This window comes from Malania oleifera, chromosome 8, assembly GCF_029873635.1.
Source record: "Malania oleifera isolate guangnan ecotype guangnan chromosome 8, ASM2987363v1, whole genome shotgun sequence".
In the NCBI taxonomy this organism is placed as follows: domain Eukaryota; kingdom Viridiplantae; phylum Streptophyta; class Magnoliopsida; order Santalales; family Ximeniaceae; genus Malania; species Malania oleifera.
Window position 1 is genome coordinate 15,250,683 of NC_080424.1, and position 20,621 is coordinate 15,271,303.

Consider the following 20,621-nt stretch of genomic DNA (forward strand, 5'->3'; position numbering starts at 1 on the left):
CTTTACAATCTTTGCATAATAAATTATCTATCCTCCTAGTTAAGAAAAAATATATTTGACTTTTATTTTGTCCACTTTTAAAGGTTAGTAAGTGTTCTTTCTTCTTAAAGCAAGTATTCATTGTAATAAAATCATATGACATAGCGAAGTCTAAGATCATCTCCCCAAACTCATACATGTCTCCATATACATATCCTCCATGTATCCTCTCATAACACATAATTTTGATGGAAATTATGCAAGATGGAAATTGACTGCCATTTCAACTTAGAGCACAATTGTTAGAATCTTATGATTCCATACAATTTGTATCAATTCCACACCAAATTGATTCAAATCTTGCTACCGAATCGTTGCCGAATCTATTGATTCGCCTTGTGAATTTAACTAATCGGTCTGAATCTATCGTTTCACACGATTCTTTCATTTTTATACTATTACACTCCATCCCTTGTCTACGCCAGTTTTGTGCTAGGAAAGAGGAGAAAATAAAACTTTAGGTCTAATGTTGCCCTCACAAAACCATTTCTTCACTCTTAGAGAGGTGTGATGTTCTCCACTTAGAAGGAGTAGACTCATTGGCTATGGTGGTACAGGCGATACTCATGTTTCATTGTGTTTTGAAGATTCAAAAGTTGGTTTTTCAAGTAGTTTGTTCAATTATTATTTTTTAGGTTGATTGTATTTTTCTTTTTAATTCGAGAAAGAATATGCATGAAATCTATTTTTTTTATTGTTAATAAAACCTGGAAGTTCAGTTTTGTATTATTTTTTCTTGATTCCTTCCCTCAAATAGCACAAAAGTTCATTTTTTTAAAAAACATTCTTGACTTATTCCGATGTTTTCATTGGTTTAGGGAAAGCATACACATGAAATATGATTTTTTTTATTGTCAAAATGTAAATATATTTTACTATTTTGCTTCTTGTTTGTATATCAATATATGCATGTCAGTTTAATTGATTTTGGAAATTTTCATTGAATCTTATGATTCAAGTCGATTCTCGATTCTTGATTCCCAAAATTGGAATTTCGATTCACGATCTAAATCTTGATTTGACAACCATGATTTCAAGGGTGACGTGAATCAGAAATTTCAATCAAAATTTCAACAATTTCGTGGTCTAATTTAGACCATGGTGATGATGAAGAAAAAATTTGATGGAAACCATTGATGTAACATGACATTAGGAGGGCTAAGACACTATCGAAATTTCAACAATTTCGTGGTCTAATTTAGACCATGGTGATGATGAAGAAAAAATTTGATGGAAACCATTGATGTAACATGACATCAGGAGGGCTAAGACACTACATCTAGGAGGAGGGCTCTATTCCCACATCTACAAACCAATGAGCTTGTCATGAAAATGAAGAAAGAACACCTCCCTAGCTTTCCACAAGGACCAGTCAAATCATTCCCTAGTAAAGAACTACAACTATCTTGTAATGATACTCTAGTTGTAACCTTAATAAAAGCAAAGCATGGAGTAAAGAGGGTACTTATCCATATCGCAATTTAACAAACATGTTATACTGGAATACCTTCAAAACACATGAGCCCATTCAGCAACAACCTTGCTCCTCAAATTTACAGGGAAAGTAGTACAACATCAAGGAATGATCTCTTCACTAGTATCATGGGAACCTTCCAAAGAAATGACAACGAAATGGTGGATTTCTAAGTAATAGAACCCTCTCAGCATACAATATCATTTAGGTCAGCCCAACCTTAGGGTAGTTACTTCAATATATCATATTGTCATCAAGTTGCCACGAGGCACGGTATTAGAGAGATCAATGGACACAATTGATTGCTAGGCAATGATACCTTGACACCCTAAAGAAGAACAAGATCAAAAGCAAAGCCCTAAAAATTGAAAATCTTGAAATGACAAGAGCTTGAACAGTAAAGAAGAGAAGCTCCCCATGAAAAGAATAAGAGCAAATTGAATAAGAACCAACATCCTTTGTCCAAGATATCAACACTCAAAAAGGAAGAGCTGGTGAATTTCTTTTAAAAGAATGTTAATGTATTCACATGGACCTCATAGGACATGCTCGATATTGATCCAAGTGTCATATGCATTGGTTAGTGACACAAAAGATGCAAACATTCACTCCTAAATGCATCAAGGCAATTGATGAAGTCTGAAAGCCCCTCAAAGTTGACTTCAAAGGGAGATAAGCTACTTGAACTAGCACTCCAATGTTGTCTGCGTGGTGGGGAAAAGCCAATAGAAAATGGCAAGCTTGCATAGATTTCAAAACCTCAACAAAGCTTGCCCAAAAGACAGCTTCCTCTTCCCCAGATTGATTTGGTTGATATTAGCTCTGGGCATGATTTGTTAACTTTCAAGGATGCATCTTTAGGCTAAAACTAAACCATCATGTGCCTTAAGGACAAAGAGAGTATCTTTTTCATCACAAAAAGAACATACTACTACCACGTTATGCCATCTAGATTTAAAATCAGGGACTACAAACTTATAAATTGAATTTTTAAAGAAAAAATCAGAAGGAACATGGAGGCACACACCCTTGACAAGCTTATAAGAGTTGTTGGCACATCTCAAACTTAGATAAAGCATTTGAGGTGCTACTGAAGCACCAAATGAAGCTTCATGACTTCATCTGACCAAATGTGCCTTTAAGGTATCCTTTGGTAAATTCCTAACCTTCATGGTTACAAAAAAAAAAAGAATTGAAGCAAACATGGAGAAAAAAATATCTATGCCACAAAATGTTCCCGAGGAACAAAAGCTATCTAGCGGAGTTGTAGCTTTACACTGACTCATATCTTGAGTAGGGGAGGGATGGCTCCCTTCTTCATTGTACACAAAATAGTTCTAGAGTTTAAGTGAAAATCAATATCGAAGTAACTTAGAGGAACTCAAGATGTTCCTCATATCACTGCCACTAGGCCTCTACTATTTGAATTCGACCCCAAGAGTGCTTTTCATTACACGTTATCCTTTTCAATTATTCTATTAGTTCAATTTTAGTTAGAGACAAAGAATGACAGTACTTACCAATCTACTATATTACTCATCTATTAAAAGGACCAAAGAAATGATATTGCCACATGGAGAAGATGCTTTACGCCCTCATTGTCTTTGCAAGATGGAACTTGCTTCCACGCCCATTTCATTGTCATACTCACACTAAACGATTAGGAGGTCAGGTGCTGTAAATACCAAAAAGAATTGGGCAGGCTACTCAAAAAATCCTTGCATTCTTTCAATCCACCCAGTCAAAATAGAGCAAAAACCAACATCTCCAAAGAACTATTCCTTTCTTACTCCTCCAAAAGCTTGTATTGCACCAAAATAAAAAAGCTTCAACAGCCTGCAATATCACCCAATTTTCCTCAAAAACCAAAAATAGATTAACCCAAAGCTGCTTAGCCACTTGAAAATGAAGAAACAAGTGTCACTAGTTTCATTCACCTCCAAACACATAATACAAATATTGGGACCGATAACCTTGAAAGGCCTTCTGATCTGCAACAAATTGTTGGTATTAGCCTATTAAGAGCCTTAAATATAAAAGCCCTCATTTTCAGAGGAACCTTATCCTTCTAGATAAAATGATTTAGGGAAAAATAAGAAGAGCACAGAATTTTCAAATTGGGAAAGAAAGGATTTTGTGGAGAAGAGCAAGAATTGCTGAACCAAATCCTCAAGTCACTCCTCATTCAAGGTACAAAGGATTCAGTGATTAAATCATCAACCTCTCTCTCTCATTGAGATTTTTTTAAAAAAATGAAAATCGCAAGAGAGAGCGTCCCTCAAAAGAATAGAGAGCATTAATCAATGCATTATGCATGGATGACAGTCTAAAGAGGCGAGGGACCAAACACTCCAATGAAATTTCACCAACCCAAACATCCTCCTAGACAAAACAAGATTCCCATTCGAAACACATAAATAGGTAAGAGGAGGGTAAAAGAAGTGAGCAACCCAAGAAACAAACTTCCAAGGGCTTGTGTGAGAAAAATTTCCACTCCCTTTAGCATCCCAACCATTCTGATGCAATCCATATTTGCTTTTAATAACCATGTGCCATAAGGAACCAACCTTCTAGGGGAACCTGCACAACACTTTTCAACAAGTGAGATGTTTTCAGACACCAAAATCCTTAGGCCCAACCCCTTTTAGGTCTTCTAACCTTCTCCCAACTGACAAAATAATCTCTCTTCTCTTCCCTAAATACCCAACCACAAGAAATCTCTTATAATCCTCTCCAAGGCAGCAGCCATCCGCCACCAGAATTCTAAAAAGGGAAAGAAAATAAAACGAGATATAAGAAAGGACAGTAGTGACGAGAGTAATGCGACCCCCAAAAGATAAATGCACTCTCTTCCAACTTTCTAGTTTCCCCACTCTCTCCACCACCAAATCCTAAAAGAGTATAAGATTTGAGATTACCACCAAAAGGAAGATCCAAATAAGTAAGAGGCCACTCTAGAATAATACAATTAGCTAAATTAGTGAAATACTCAATTCCACCCCTTCCGATAACCGGAAACCCCACTTTTAGAAACGCTGATCTTTAATCCCAAAATTTTCTTTAAAATACTAAGGTTAAAACTTTTCCGAATTTGGTAACATTATCCTCAAGAAAGAGAAGGATGCCACTAGCAAAATAAAGATGGGAAACCGCTACCTCTTCCCTACTAACATTACAATTCTAAATCACATGAAGGCTTTGAGCATGTCACAAGATATGATTCAACACATCAACAACTAGAGTGAAAAGAAAAGAGGAAAAGGTATCCCCCTATCTCAATCACAGTAAAGCATTAAACCACTCCCTCAATTGACCAATCACAATCACAGATAGTCATGGAGGATAAGCACCCTTTAATCCATCTCCTCCAAAAACCTTCCTAGCCATCACATCATCCAAGTAATCACAACTCACCATGTCATAGGCTTTTTCAAAATCCAGCTTAAACAAAACATCCCTCCTTCCCCCCCCCCCCCCCCTCTTCACGTCCTCCACTACTTCATTAGCGACCAAAACACTATCTGAATTCTGAAATCTATTTATCCTTGATAAAAGCAGACTATTCCAAGGCAATCGTAATTCCCTAACACCTCTCTAAGCCTCTTAGAGAAAACCTTAGCCAAGATTTTTTAAAGGCTAGTATCCAAGCTGATTGGCCTAACATGCCTAAAATCTTTCACTTCCTTGGACCACTCTTTCTTAGGAACAAGAGCAATAAAGGAAGAATTAACGCTCTTCCCCACCACCTCATTCTATGAAACTTGTGAAAGAACTCCATAATCTCCTCCCAAATCGCCTCCGAACTATCATGAAGGAAGCCACAATAAAACCAAAGGGCCTAAAGCCTTATTTCTTTCCATCTCAAACACTGCCCCCCTCGCCTACTCTAAGTCAAAAGGTTTCTCCAACCACAAAGCAAGGTTCGCCCCAACAATGCTCCAATCAAAGCCCTCTATAATCAATCTATGTTCATAGATCTCAATATACAAACTCTAGTATATGTCCATAATCTCCTCTCCAATATTTTTGGAGTCACACACCATATCTCCTGAATTTTTTATCTCCAATTCTTTGATAAACTTTTCCCTCTCTCTTATTAGCCACCCTATAAAACAACTTGGAATTACAATCCCCCTCCTTCATCCACTTAATCCAAGACTTCTGTCTCCAACTAATACCTTCTCAAAAAAGGATCAACTCCAAGTCATTATTGAGGTGACCCCTTCTAACCACATCCTCACCAATGGCAAAACAACACTCCTCCCATCTATCCAAGCATTCAATTCCATCAAGAATCGCATTTTTTTTTTCTCTTATATATCATAAAAAACATCTCTATTCCATGTTTTGCATGCAACAATAAACAGTTATCATTCTTGAATCAGATTGTAGACGATCTTTCCCTCTCTCTCATTAAGTTCTCTCTCTTCTCTTCTCTTCTCTCCTCCTCCTTTCTTCTTCCTCCTTCCCTTTCCCTTATGCTCTCTCCCTGTTCTGCTTATAATCTGTTCACTGCTGTCCCTATCCTCTGTTCTGTCCTGCTTAGCAGCTTCTTTCTTCCCCATTCTTCTCTTCTTCTGTCTATTTCCCTCCTACAATTCTCTCAAATTCTCTCCGACAGTTATCTCAATTCTTTCTTTGATTCCTGAATTCCATTAGCTGTCCCACATCACAAAAATAACCAAAAAAGTCTGGCTTAAAGATCCAAAGATTTCTCATCCTTAAATCTAGACAAACAACTAAACTAGGAGTGGGTGGCGATTGATTTAGGGTATTTGTGTAGTCTGGGTGGAACCTCTCCATGACGAAATAAGAAGTGTCCCAACAAGAAACCCAATAATGACACTCCAGGGTCCAACTACTCAACCATCATTGACAACATGTCTATTTAAAGGAAAGGGGACTCCTAAGTAAATCCCAACTCACTAGACTCAAGTTTCAAACAATCTCATAACCCTTTTCTTACTTGTGCATAAAAGGGTTTTCTTGGAGCTCAGACTCGAGCCATGTTGCTTCTCTTGTTTGCAGGATATATGAGTCGGGGTAGAGTTAAACTCAAATCAAAAGTAGCATGAACAACATTATAAACATACAAAAAGTGAAATGCATATACACCTTAGGCTGTAACAAGTCTGTGTAAGCAATAGTAACCTCCTCGTCTTTCTTAATTGCCTTAATGCTCCGAACAACAATTCTCGGGCCATATCCATCTAACCATGCAGTAGAGATAATTTAAAAAAAAAACGCAATATTAAATCAGAAAGACAAGACGAACTTAAAAAATCCGCAAATTTAAAATTGAAAGAAACAAATCCCCAAATAAAGGAAACAAATATCACCTTTTCTTAATTCGCCACAGCTGCAAACAGCATTTTCAATGTCCTGGCCGCTGGAGATAATCTGCAACCGGGGCTCTCCGGATAACTGCTGAGGCTCTGCCACCGGCGAAGAAAACAAGAACCGGTAACAAGCATTGGGGGAACAGCTGTGATTGATCCAAGAGAAGGCAACGTCGTAGACAGCAATGCCGAGGGGGCGACCTCCATTAACCTGCACCTCCACGGCGTTTGTTACCACGATGCACAGTACCGCCTCCTCCAGTACGGGCTCCCCCGAGAATTCCACGCCGTCTCGCATGCTTCTCGCGAGCGCCATAGCCTTCCCGCCCTCCCGAATTCTCGCGACAATCTCGTCACCGTCGAAATCTGAGTTCTCGGGACAAATAAATTTATTGCGGTTGGTGAGGAGACCGCCGATCCTGTCGCCGGCGAGAAGGAGGCCAAGGCTCTGGAAGAGGTAGAGGAGACGGAGGGCAGCGCGGAGGTCAGAAGTGTCGGAGGCATAGCAGCGAGGTAGGCGGTGGGGATGGAGAAGGAGAAGGTGGCGCTCGGCAGTGGGAACGTGGAGGGGGGCCGCGGCGGCGGAGCAACCGTGAGAGCAGTATAGAAAGGAAGGGGAGGGAGCATCACGATGGACATTAGGGGAAAAGGTTGGGCAAAGAGGGGAGAAGCAAGAAGAGCAGTGAGAGAGAAGGAAGGAATCGTAGAGAGAGTGAGCGAGGGGCGAGAGGAGAGGAGTGATGTCCTGGCTTATGCCTACGTCTTCCCGAGCTCTCATCTCCATTTGCAGCCACTGCAGCAGACTTTGCTTTTGGAATTTAGCTGTTCGGGCGTCCTATTGTCATGAAATGAAGGCCTTCTCTTTTCGTCTCCTAGGCAACGTCTTAAATTTCGTTGGAAGCTCCAAATTTTTCGAGTTTTTTTTCCGTTTTATTATTAAAAAAAATAAAATATTAAATAATACTCTTATTGAAAAAAAATTTCTCAAAATGATGCTTACGTAATCTCACAGTTTGGTGCTACAAGATTTAAAGGCCCAACGAATAAGAAGCTAACGCGTAGCACAGTGGTAGAGTAAATCTCGCAACATCATGCTGCGAGATTTAAGCGTTTTTATTTTCCTTTTTTTTCCTTTTCTCAAATAAAATCCTTCCACGTAATATGTTAATATTATATATATATATATATATATATATATATATAGAGAGAGAGAGAGAAAGAAGAAAAAAAATGTCAAAAAATTATGAAACACTAAAACTAGATTCAAAAATAAAAATAAAAAAATAAAATTAGTATTTTAAATCATATTTATAAAATTAATACAAGTTAAAATTTTAATCGAATAAATGCTCATTTTTATCCTTGAATAAAAAAAATAATCGTTAATATAACCCAAAAGATAAAAAATAAAATTTTTAATAGAATATAAATTATTTAATTTCAAAACTTGCTTTTTAATTAATGACATAGGAACAATCTTATTGTACATGCACATTGACAAATAATAAATATAATTTTTAAATGACTTTTTTTTCAAATAATATATATATAGATAATCTTATTGTATTAAATTTAATTCCAACTTAATAATAAAAGGATTTATTAATAAAAGAGATATTTTTAAGATTAAACATTTAAGATTTAGCATATATCATATATTAAAATTACTAATTTATATTTAATTATTAATTAATTAGTAATTCGGGCTGAAACCGTTTAACCAAATTAAAGACTCCCCATACATTTAAAAAAAATCTAAATGTTGTATTACTATTTTTTTTAGATCAAAAAATTAAACTCATTTCATTTACTCTAATGGAACAACCTACTTATAGATTACCATCTAAACAAAACTATTAATTTTATAATCAAAGGTTCATTTTATAGATTTAAAAAATATTGTTAGATTTTTAAAAATGATTATCTATATATATATATATATATATATATTATTTGAGAAAAAAAAAAGTCATTTAAAAATTTTATTTACTATTTATCAATGTGCATGTACAATAAGATTGTTCCTATATCACTAATTAAAAAGAAAGTTTTGAAATTAAATAATTTATATTCTATTAAAAATTTTAGTTTTTATCTTTTGGGTTATATTAAGGATTATTTTTTTATTCAAGGATAAAAATGAGCATTTATTCGATTAAAATTTTACTTGTATTAATTTTATAAATATTATTTAAAATATTGATTTTATTTTTTTCTTTTTATTTTTGAATCTAGTTTTAGTGTTTCATAATTTTTTGACATTTTTTTTCTTCTTTCTATATATATATATATATATATATATATATATATATAATATGTTAATGTTACTTTTTTGGAAGGATTTTATTTGAGAAAAAGAAAAAGAAAGGAAAATAAGGACGTTTAAATCTTGCTGCGAGATTTACTTTGCCACCATGCCACGCGTTAGCTTGTCACTCGCTAGGCTTTTAAATCTCGCAACACCAAGTTGCGAGATTACGTGAGCATCAATTTGGGAAATTTTTTCTCAATAGGAGTATTATTTAATATTTTATTTCTTTTTAATAATAAAACGGGAAAAAATTCCAAAATGTTCAACAAAAAATTTAATTTCATTTTGATTTGAAAAAATAATAAAAATAAGTTGTAAAGCATAAAATTCTTTGAGAAATTTTAAAAATGATTAAAAATGTAAATTGTAGGACTAATATATTACAATTAAATACATTCATTGTCGTGTATGAGATGGAAAAATTAAATATAATTATAGTATATTCAAGTAATACAAATGAAATTCATAAATCATTTAAATATTAGTGATAATTTACACATGAATAATTAAATAAAATGTTATTGTAAGTTTTTTTTCATGTAATTTCAAAAGTAATTGTAATAATTTATTGTTTCGATAAAAATAAGTTTGCAATAATTTCTTATTTCAATAAAAATAAATAAAAATAAATTAAAAGAGAAATTTCACTTCACTCCCAAATCTTATTCGAATTCTGAGAAAATTTTATTATATGGTTAAAATTTTAACGAGTTTTGCTAAAGTTTTGAGATTTCGATAAATTTCGAATGACTTGTTGAAATTTCGGCAAAAATGATACTAGATGGAAATTGATTGTCATTTCAATTTCAAGGGTGATAGAAATCGAAAATTTTGACAAGTATTTTGTTGACTTTTTGAGTCCGATCCCTGTTTTGATATTGACAAAACACAAGTATCTTATGTGTGTTTAAGTATGTGAACAAGTCTAAATTTCAGCACACATAAGATCAAGGGACTTAGAAGTCAGAAGAAAACCCACGATCATATGTATCTGATACATTCCATGAAGACACACAAGTAAGAAGATTGAAGACATTTAATTTCTATTGTAAATGCATCTTTGGTTTTGGTATGTAATAATTGCATGTCATGCATAATATGGATTGGCAAGCTCAGAATGACCATAGTCTGACCATAGGAATCCAAACCTGACCCTAGGGGACTCAACCTAAACTCAAAACCTTTTTCTTAAAAGTTAAAACTCATACAAAGGTTTTTAAAATAACTTAAGGTCAAAATAGGCTTTGCAAAGACTTCGGTAAACCAATATTGGATTTTTGGGCTTAAGTTAAAAGTCTGGTCGACTGAACCCTTCCAGCATTAATTAGCTTAGTCGACCGAACCCACCGTAGACTAGAAAGTCAAAAGTTTGACTAAGCTCTGTCGACCGACCGATTTGCGTTATAAACGCTTCGGTCGATCGAAAAGGTCAGAAGTCAACATGTTGATTTCGCTCAGTTGACCATACTGAATTGAACACACCGTTCTCAGTTGACCAAACCAGTAACCTCTGACACCCCAACTACTTGATCAACCAAACCTTGTAGTTCAAATTGGCCTTAATTGACCGAATCAATATATATAATTTAACCAGCCTTTGCCTTGGTCGACTGAACCCACGAAGTGTCACGCCTCGAACCCGCAGATGAGTCCTAGGTGTGAATATAATAACCTAACCTGTCTTTGTATCAATTTAACCATATATGATACAATACAAAAAGAGGTCTGACCCCGTGGGGTACACGAATGCCCTATACACATACACATATACATCCATACTCATCAGTTACGCAGCGGAAAATGTTTCATTTGTCTATATAACATACCATACCAGAGTTTGTACAAAGTTAGGATATACAAACCCATACAATACTAAGGTATACAATCCCATAATTACTGTACATACTACGGGTGTCTACAAAAACCATCACGACAACTTGGATACAAAATCTTGTACCTAAATAGGTACTAACAGCAGCTAATGACACCCCTGCTTTCGATTGCTATGATGCTAAACACGGCTACCTGATGGACCTGAAAACATTGTACGTACATTCGAGGTGAGACACCTCTCAATAAGGAAGAAAGCAAGTTATATCAGTGTGTGGCATATCAGTGTTATTTTACGCAAAACATAACACTATACAATACGATACAGTTCGAAGACATTTCCATATAGTTCCATACAGTTCTAGTATTTTCACAAATACATTCTAGTACATACGATACCAAAACATACGGTCAGTGTCATCACACTAATACGCAACTATGCTATGAAACCCGAAATTTCAAGCAATAACATTGCCAATACGATGTAGCTAACAACAGTATGCAACTACTCCATGAACCCAAAGTTCTACAGCGATTACATTGCCAACAAGCAACTACTCCATGAAACCCAAACTTCACAGTGATTACATTGCCAATACCGTGTAGCTTACACCCCTCGGTGACCAGCCGGGATATGTAGTGATATTTCACACCCTCAGATATAGATCCGGACACTCTCGCCCACGGTTTTCACACCGGTACATGGCGCAGCGTACGGTAATTAGCCGCCACATAGCTGTTTTGGCGTACGGTAATTAGCCGCCACTAGCCGATTTCTCAAAACTTAGAATCATTTTAGAGCTCATACTCCTATACATATCAGCGTACAGTAATAAGCCGCCACATAGCTATTTTACAATATACCTAGAACAATTACATACAACCGTACATACCACACTTATTTGGTTTACGGAAAATTATATCGTTTTCCATTTCAAGTATACAATTTATATATGGATAACAGTCATCTCAATAATACAGTTTAAACAAAACGAATGGTTTTCCAAACAAAGCAGAGATGATACACGAAATCCCCAATTTTCCCAAAAATCGTAACTCGAAAATCCCGTATTTTTATCCGATAGATTTTCCCAAATAAGTTACCAAAACATACATACGATCATAGCCTACAAGCTTACCGATCCTGATTTCAAAAATAAACTGATATAAACCGAATCCCCTTACCTTAACCCGAATTCCAACTACGAACTCTGTGGTCCCCAAAACTACAAACCGAGACTCCAAAACCTACAAACCACTGTACAATACATGCTTACAATTCATACTACTACACATATTCTAAATCAGAAACGAAAACCGAGCCTTACCTCTATTTTAGCCCGAAACCCGAAAATGCTCAAAATGAGATTCTGATCCGCTAAAAATGTAGAGAATCCTTCCCTGATCCTCGCAGTAATGTTGGATTTACGAATCAGGCGGCGAACGGCGAAGAAATCAAGAGAGAGAGAGGGTTATTCAAGTTTTAGAGAGAGAGGGAGAGGATATTTTGAGATTACTTAACTTAAAAGTAATGGAAACTGATATTTATAGCCATTGACTCGGCCGCCCTCATTGACGAATTGGTGTCCTCGTCAACAAGTCTGCCATTACCTTCGTCGACGAAGCGGTGGCCTCGTCGATGAGCTTGAGATCCCGATTTCCTGAAATCTCTCGGCTTCTCCTTGTCGACAAGCCTCTGAATTTCGTCGACGAGAACAGAAAGGACTTCGTCGACGAAGCTTACCCAAATTACCACTTTAGCCTTCTTTCAAATATTAAATCCACATACCACGGTTCGGGTTCTTACAACCTCCCTTTCTTACAAAAATTTCGTCCTCAAAATTTGCAATCTCTCATTACGAACACTTTCATACTACTACATACATACACACTCTGAGGTGAAATGGTGGCCATTTATACGCAGCCCCTCTACGATACATACATACTCTAAAGAAAATGGCGGCCAGTTATACGCAGCCCCATTACGATACATACATACTCTAAGGAAAACGGCGGTCATTTATACGCAGCCTCATTACGATACATACATACTCTAAAGAAAACGACGACCATTTATACGCAGTCCCGTCATGATACATACATACATACTTTAGAGAAAACGATGGTCATTTATACGCAGCCCCGTCATGATACATACATACATACTCTAGAGAAAACGGCGGTCATTTATACGTAGCCCCGTCATGATACATACATACATACTCCAGAGAAAACGGCGGCCATTTATACGCGGCTCCAATACAATACATACATACATACGTTCCCTCACTTATGGCGAAGGAATACCGTGGTTACATACATACACGGTCTCGGGACCTCACAATACTACAAAACTCTCCCAGAGACTAACCACCCATACTAATACGATAACAGAGTATTACATACATACATACATACATATATACTCATACCACCTTACTATCCAACTACTACTCAGAATAACTGTGAATACTTCCGACGTATTTCTGTTTCCAGTTTCCAAGAAGCTTCCTCAACCGCGTGATTTCGCTACAATACCATTGCTAACGGTATTTCCTTGGTACACAACTTCTGAACCTTCCAGTCCAGAATTTGAACAGGAACTTCCTCATATGCTAAAGTACCCTCAATTTCCAACTCATCATAACTGATAACATGTGATAGATCCAACACGTACCTTCTCAACGTGGATACGTGAAACACATCATGGACCCTTGAGAGTGCTGGGGGTAGTGCAACTCTATAGGCTACCGGACCCACTCGCTCAATAACCTTGAATGGCCTGATATACCTCGGGCTCAACTAGCCCTTCTTCCCGAATCTCATCACTCCCTTCATCAGAGCAATTCTAAGGAATACCTTACCCCCTACTTCGAACTCCAACTCACGGCGGTGAACATCCACGTAACTCTTCTGTCGACTCTGAGCCGATCTAATCCTCTCCCGAATCAAACCTACCTTCTCAGATGCCTGTTGCACGAGTTCAGGAGCTTACCAACCTCATCCCAATACAAAGGAGATCAACACCTCCGACCATATAGAGCCTCGAACGGTACCATCCCAATACTAGCCTGGAAGCTATTGTTATAGGCTCCACTAGTGGCAAAAACTGAATCCAACTACCACCGAAGTCTAATACACAAGCCCGTAACATATCCTCCAAGATCTGTATCATCCTCTCCGACTGTCCATTAGTATGGGGGTGGAATGTTGTACTAAAAGTAAGCTTTGTCCCCAATGTTTCCTATAAGCTCTTCCAAAATCGAGAAGTAAACCTTGAATCCCAATCTGAAAAAATGGACACCGGTACGCCGTGCATTCTTACTATCTCATGCACATACAGGTCCGCTAGCCTACTCAAAGGGTAGCTAACTTTCATCGGTACAAAGTGAGCAAATTACAAAAACCTGTCCACAATTACCCAAATAGCATTCTGCCCGTGAAGTGCTGGTGGCAATTTGGTAACAAAGTTCATAGAAATGTGCTCTCATTTCCACACCTGAATAGGCAAAGGCTGCAATGGCCCTACCAACCTCTGATGTTCAGCTTTCACCTGTTGACACGTCAGACACTACTCCACGAATCGAACAATATCCCTCTTCATACCTCTCCACCAAAAGGACTCGCGCAAATCCCAATACATCTTCGTACTTCCCGGATGTACTGATACAAAGAACGATGCGCTTCCTCCAGAATCGTCCTTTTGATCTCATCGTTGTTTGGAACACACAGCCTAATCCCAAACCTCAACACACCTTTGCTAGAGATGTCAAATTCCACAGCCAAACCCTGTTGCACTTTCTCCATAATATCATTTAACTTCGCATCACTAGCCTGCGCGGTTTTAATACGTTCAAACAAGGTCGACTGGATCACCAAGCTAGCCATGGAAGCATGATGATCACCAAACACCAACTCCACGCCAAGGCTTTCCAAATCTTGTCTGATATGGTGCTAAGCTACAACTACAGATACTGCTACATGTTCTGACTTCCGACTCAATGCATCTGCTACCACATTAGCCTTCCCCGGGTGATAATTGATCGTGCAATCATAGTCCTTGATCAACTCTAGCCACCGCTTCTGCCTCATATTCAGCTCTTTCTTAGTGAAAAGGTACTTCAGGCTTTTATGGTCGGTGAAAATCTCACACTGAACACCGTACAGGTAGTGTCGCCAGATCTTTAGGGCATAAACTACCGCAGCCAATTCCAGATCATGCGTAGGATAATTCTTCTTATACTCCTTAAGTTGTCGAGAAGTATAAGCTACTATCTTACCCTGCTGCATAAGCACACATCCCAAACCCTTTAGGGACGCGTCGCTATAGATCACAAAACCCCCATCCCCGAAGGAATGGTTAATACTGGGGCAGTAATCAGCCGGTGCTTCAACTCGAGAAAGCACTGCTCGCAATCACTAGTCCAGTCAAACTTCACCCCCTTCCTAGTCAATTGTGTCAGAGGTCTAGACAATGTAGAGAAACCCTTTACGAACTGACGATAGTAACTCGCCAGTCCTAGAAAACTTCGAACCTCCTGCACACTCTTTGGCCTCGCCCAGTCGACTACAGCTTCAACCTTGCTAGGATCAACTAAGATACCGCCCTTAGACACCACATGACCTAAGAACGCGACATGATTCAACTAGAACTCACACTTCTTCAGCTTAGCATACAACTTCCTCTCTCGTAAATTCTGTAGCACCAACCTCAGATGATTCTCATACTATTCCGAACTCCTCAAGTATACTAGAATGTCATTGATAAACACCACTACAAATTGATCCAGGTACTCATGAAACACTCTATTCATCAGATCCATGAACACAGTTGATGCATTGGTAAACCCAAATGGCATAACCAAAAACTCATAGTGGTCGTGTTTGGTTCGGAAAGCAGTCTTTGCTACATCCTCAGATCTAACCCTCACCTGATGATACCCTGACCATAGGTCGATCTTTAAAAAGACTTGCGTTCCCTGCAGCTGGTCAAAGAGATCATCTATACGAGGCAACGGATGACGGTTCTTCACCGTCACCTTGTTAATCTCACGGTAATCAATGCACATACGCATCGTCTCATCCTTCTTCATCATAAACAAAACTGGAGCTCCCCAAGGTGAAACACTCTGTCGAATAAAACCCTGATCCAATAATTCCTACAACTGCTCCTTTAACTCTCGAAGTTCTGCTGGAGCCATCTGGTACGGAGCTTTAGAGATCGGTGCCTTATCAGGCAACAACTCTATCGCAAACTCCACCTCCTGATCTGGAGGTAAACCGGGTAAATCATCAGGAAACACATCCAGAAACTCATTGACTACCCGCATATCCTAGAGTCTCAACTCATCCCGTGGCAAATCTTCCACACAAGTTAGGTACCCCTAACATCCGTCCAAGAGTAACCTCCTCGTCTATAACGCAGATAGAACCTGTGGCGTCGAACGCACACACGATCCTACAAACTCGTACTCTTGCTCTCTAGGAGGAATGAACACTACAACCTTCCTACGAAAATCAATCACCGCAAAAACTGGAGAATAGCCAATCCATCCCTAGTATGACATCAAAACCATACATGTCGTATACTACAAGGTTCGCTGGTAGCAGTCTCCCTTGGATTTCCACTGGGCAGTTCCCTAACGTCTTACAACAGATCGTTACACTCCTAATCGGCGTAACCACAGACAACCTCTCATTCATCATATTGGTTTCAGCTCCACACTTCACAAAACTAACAGATATGAACGAATGGTTTGCCCCTGAATCAAATAAAACAACAGCTCTATTCGAAAGCAATAACATGGTACCTGTCACCACGTTCCCAGCGTGTTCCGCGTCTGCTGGAGTCAGTGAATAAACCCTCGTCGGAGCCATGGTTGCCTGGTAATTTCCCCGAGGCATCTGATTACTCCCACGATTTTGGTTCTGTGCAGGCGTATCTCTCCTCGATGCCTGGCAACTCCATGACATGTGACTCGACTAGCCACAATTGTAGCAGTTTCCCTAGAACGGCTGACATTCGTCATCGTGCTTTTTACGGCACTTGGCGCATGGTGCAGGGGACGGATCCCCCTGATAACTCTGCTGCTCGGTGTTCTGTCAATAACCGGAACTGAAACTCTTCTTCTTTTTCCACTGTCCCTTCTGAGGACCACCCTGAGGACCAGAAGATACTGGCCTCTTCCCCTTATCCTACACCTGAAGGTCGGTCTCAACTATGGTGGCTTTATCCACCAGGACAGAGAACTCACGGATCTGCTGTATCCCCACAAGATGGCGGATGTCTTTCCTCAGACCCCTCTCAAACCTCTAAGCCTTCTCGTGCTCATTCACAACGAAGTACGACGCAAATCGAGACAACTCGATAAAGCTGGAAGCATACCTTTACATCGTCAGAGTTCCCTGTGTCAGGCCCGAGAACTCATCGGCCTTCGCATACCAAGTGGAGACTGGAAAGTATCTCTCGAAAAATACCTCCTTGAAGCGGCCCCATGTCATACTAGATGGACTAGCTCTCTACCTCTCGAGCAGACTCACCGCAGTCCACCAATGCCCTGCCTCCCCAGTCAGCTGGAAGGTAGCGTACAAGACCTTCTGCTTCTCAGTGCAGTGGAGGACTTCCAAAATTCTCTCGGTCTTCTCAACCCAGTCCTCTGCCACTATCAGATCAGGACTTCCAAAATTCTCTCGGTCTTCTCAACCCAGTCCTCTGCCACTATCAGATCAGGTCCTCCCATAAATTTCGGAGGGTGCATACGTGTGAACCTTTCAATGGTACATCCCGCATTAGTAGGAGAGCTCTCGTGTCTCCTAACACTTCTCCTAATCTCTCGGATCACCTGTCTCGCCAAACCACGAGACACAGAAGGAGACTCATCGCTTGCCGTCTCCTCAGAGCCACTCTCTAAGTTATTATCCTTGGGCTCCACTATGAAAACAGAATAGGAATCGATTAGAATTCCTCTATCGTACACAGTTAACACAATTATAGACCTAATTATGTCAACTATTACTCTCACAGTTCTAAACCTGCCCCGTCACATCGACATGAATCTATCAATGGTTTGCCCTGCCTTTACTGGAATTGTCATCCCAAGAAAAACATGGAATACCGCCAACAAATCTCGATCTCGCAACAAAACAACCCTCGACCAACACTATTCATTTCCTACATCCTATACTCTGGTATGTACACATCAACACTCCTAACCAAGTCTATAAGACCTAGTAACCTGGTTAGCTCTGATACCAAGCTGTCATGCCCTAAACCCGCAGATGGATCCCAGGTGTGAATATAATAACTTAACCAGTCTTTGTATCAATTCAACCATACATGATACAATACAAAAAGAAGGTCCGACCCTGTGGGGTACACAAATGCCCTATACACATACACATATACATCCATACTCATCAGTTACGCAGCGAAAAATGCTTCATCTGTCTATATAACATATCATACCAGAGTCTGTACAAAGCTAGGATACACGAACCTATACAATACTAAGGTATACAATCCCATAATTACCGTACATACTCCGGGTGTCTACAAAAATCATCACGACAACCTGGATACAAAATCTCGTACCTAAATAGGTACTAACAGTAGCTAATGACACCCCCGGTTCCGATTGCTAGGATGCTAAATACGACTACCTGAGGGTGAGACACCTCTCAGTAAGGAAGAAAGTAGGTTATATCAGTGTGTGGCATACCAGTGTTATTTTACGCAAAATATAACACTATACAATACGATACAGTTCAAAAACATTTCCACACAGTTCCATTATTTTCACAAATGCATTCCAGTACATACAATACCAAAACATACGGTCAGTGTCGTCACACTAATACGCAACTACGTTATGAAACCCGAAGCTTCAAGCGATTACATTGCCAATACGATGTAGCTCACAACAGTACGCAACTACTCCATGAATCCAAAGTTCCACAGTGATTACATTGCCAATACGCAACTACTCCTTGAAACCCAAACTTCACAGTGATTACATTGCCAATGCCGTATAGCTCACACCCCTTGGTGACCATCCGGGATACATAGTGATATTTCACACCCTCGGATATAGAGCTGGACACTCTTGCCCACAGTTTTCACACTGGTACATGGCGCAACGTACGGTAATTAGCCGCCACATAGCTGTTTCGGCGTATGGTAATTAGTCACCACTAGCCGATTTCTCAAAACCTGGAATCATTTTGGAGCTTATACTCCTATACATATCAGCGTATGGTAATAAGCCGCCACATAACTGTTTTACAACATACCTGGAACAATTACATACAACCATACATACCACACTTATTTGATTTACGACAAATCATATCGTTTTCCATTTCAAGTATACAGTTTATGCAAATATGGATAACAGTCATCTCGATAATACAGTTTAAACAAAACGAACAATTTTTCAAACAAAGCAGAGATGATACATGAAATCCCCAACTTTTTCCGAAAATCGTAACTCGAAAATCCCGTATTTTTACCCAATAGATTTTCCCAAATAAATTACCAAAACATACATACGATCGTAGCCTACAAGCTTACCAATCCTAATTTAAAAAATAAACCGATAAAAACTGAATTCCCTTACCTTAACCCGAATTCCAACTACGAACTCTACGCTCCCTAAAACTACGAACCGAGACTCCAAAACCTATAAACCACCGTATAATACATGCTTACAATTCGTACTACTACACATATTCTAAATCAGAAACGAAAATCGAGTCTTACCTTGATTTTAGCCCGAAACCCGAAAACGCTCAAAACAAGATTCCGATTCGCTAGAAATGTAGAGAATCCTTCCCTGATCCTCGTAGTAACGTTGGATTTAAAAATCAGGCGATGAACGGTGAAGAAATCAAGAGAGAGAGAGTTCTTCAAGTTCTAGAGAGAGAGGGAGAGGATATTTTGAGATTACTTAACTTAGAAGCAATGGAAATTGATATTTATAGCCCTTGACTCGGCCGCCCCTGTCGACGAATTGGCGTCCTCGTCGACAGGTCTGCCATTACCTTCGTTGACGAAGCAGTGGCCTCGTCGACGAGCCTAGGATCCCCGGTTTCCTAAAATCTCTCGGCTTCTCCTCATCGACGAGCCTCTGAATTTCGTCGACGAGAACAGAAGGGACTACGTCGACGAACTCTAGCTTCGTCGACGAAGCTTGCCCAAATTACCACTTTACCCTTCTTTCAAATATTAAATCCACATACTACGGTTTGGGTTTTTACATGAAGGGTTCAGAAACACCCTGATATGATTGACCAAACCTGTAATTCAAATTTGCCTCGGTCGACCTAACTTATAAAAGTGGTCGACTGAACCTTGTCCTTAGTCAACCGAACCTCCTGGGTTGGTCAATTTTTTACCACAAGTAATTGAGGCTATTTTTAATTAAAGATCATTAATCTTTTTTCCAAAATGACCTCCGTGTTCCCAAAGATTATTTTTTTATCCAACTCTATATATACCCCTTCATTACTCAAAATTAAAAACAAGATTAGAGAGAAAAATTTTCCAAAAATTATTTTAAGCTATTCTTTTTTTTTTTTCTTCTTTCATTATTTCTTTGATAAATCTTTCAAGAGAGCATAGTTTTAAACT

The 20,621-nt window shown here is 38.8% G+C and overlaps 1 protein-coding gene across 2 annotated transcripts in view; it reads right to left on the bottom strand.

The window, feature by feature from the left end:
• LOC131162560 (protein SET DOMAIN GROUP 41) overlaps positions 1-7,712 on the bottom strand; it is a 32,779-nt gene extending 25,067 nt beyond the window's left edge. The window contains exons 1-2 of one of the 2 annotated variants that reach the window (XM_058119173.1): positions 6,853-7,712; positions 6,629-6,723 (exon numbers count right to left, since the gene is read on the bottom strand). In XM_058119173.1, coding sequence (XP_057975156.1) covers positions 6,629-6,723; positions 6,853-7,636 — 879 coding nt within the window. In that variant the 5' untranslated portion in view covers positions 7,637-7,712. The remainder of the gene's footprint in view (positions 1-6,628; positions 6,724-6,852) is intronic. The other variant, XM_058119174.1, reaches the window with a different exon arrangement.
• Positions 7,713-20,621: the final 12,909 nt, after the last annotated feature.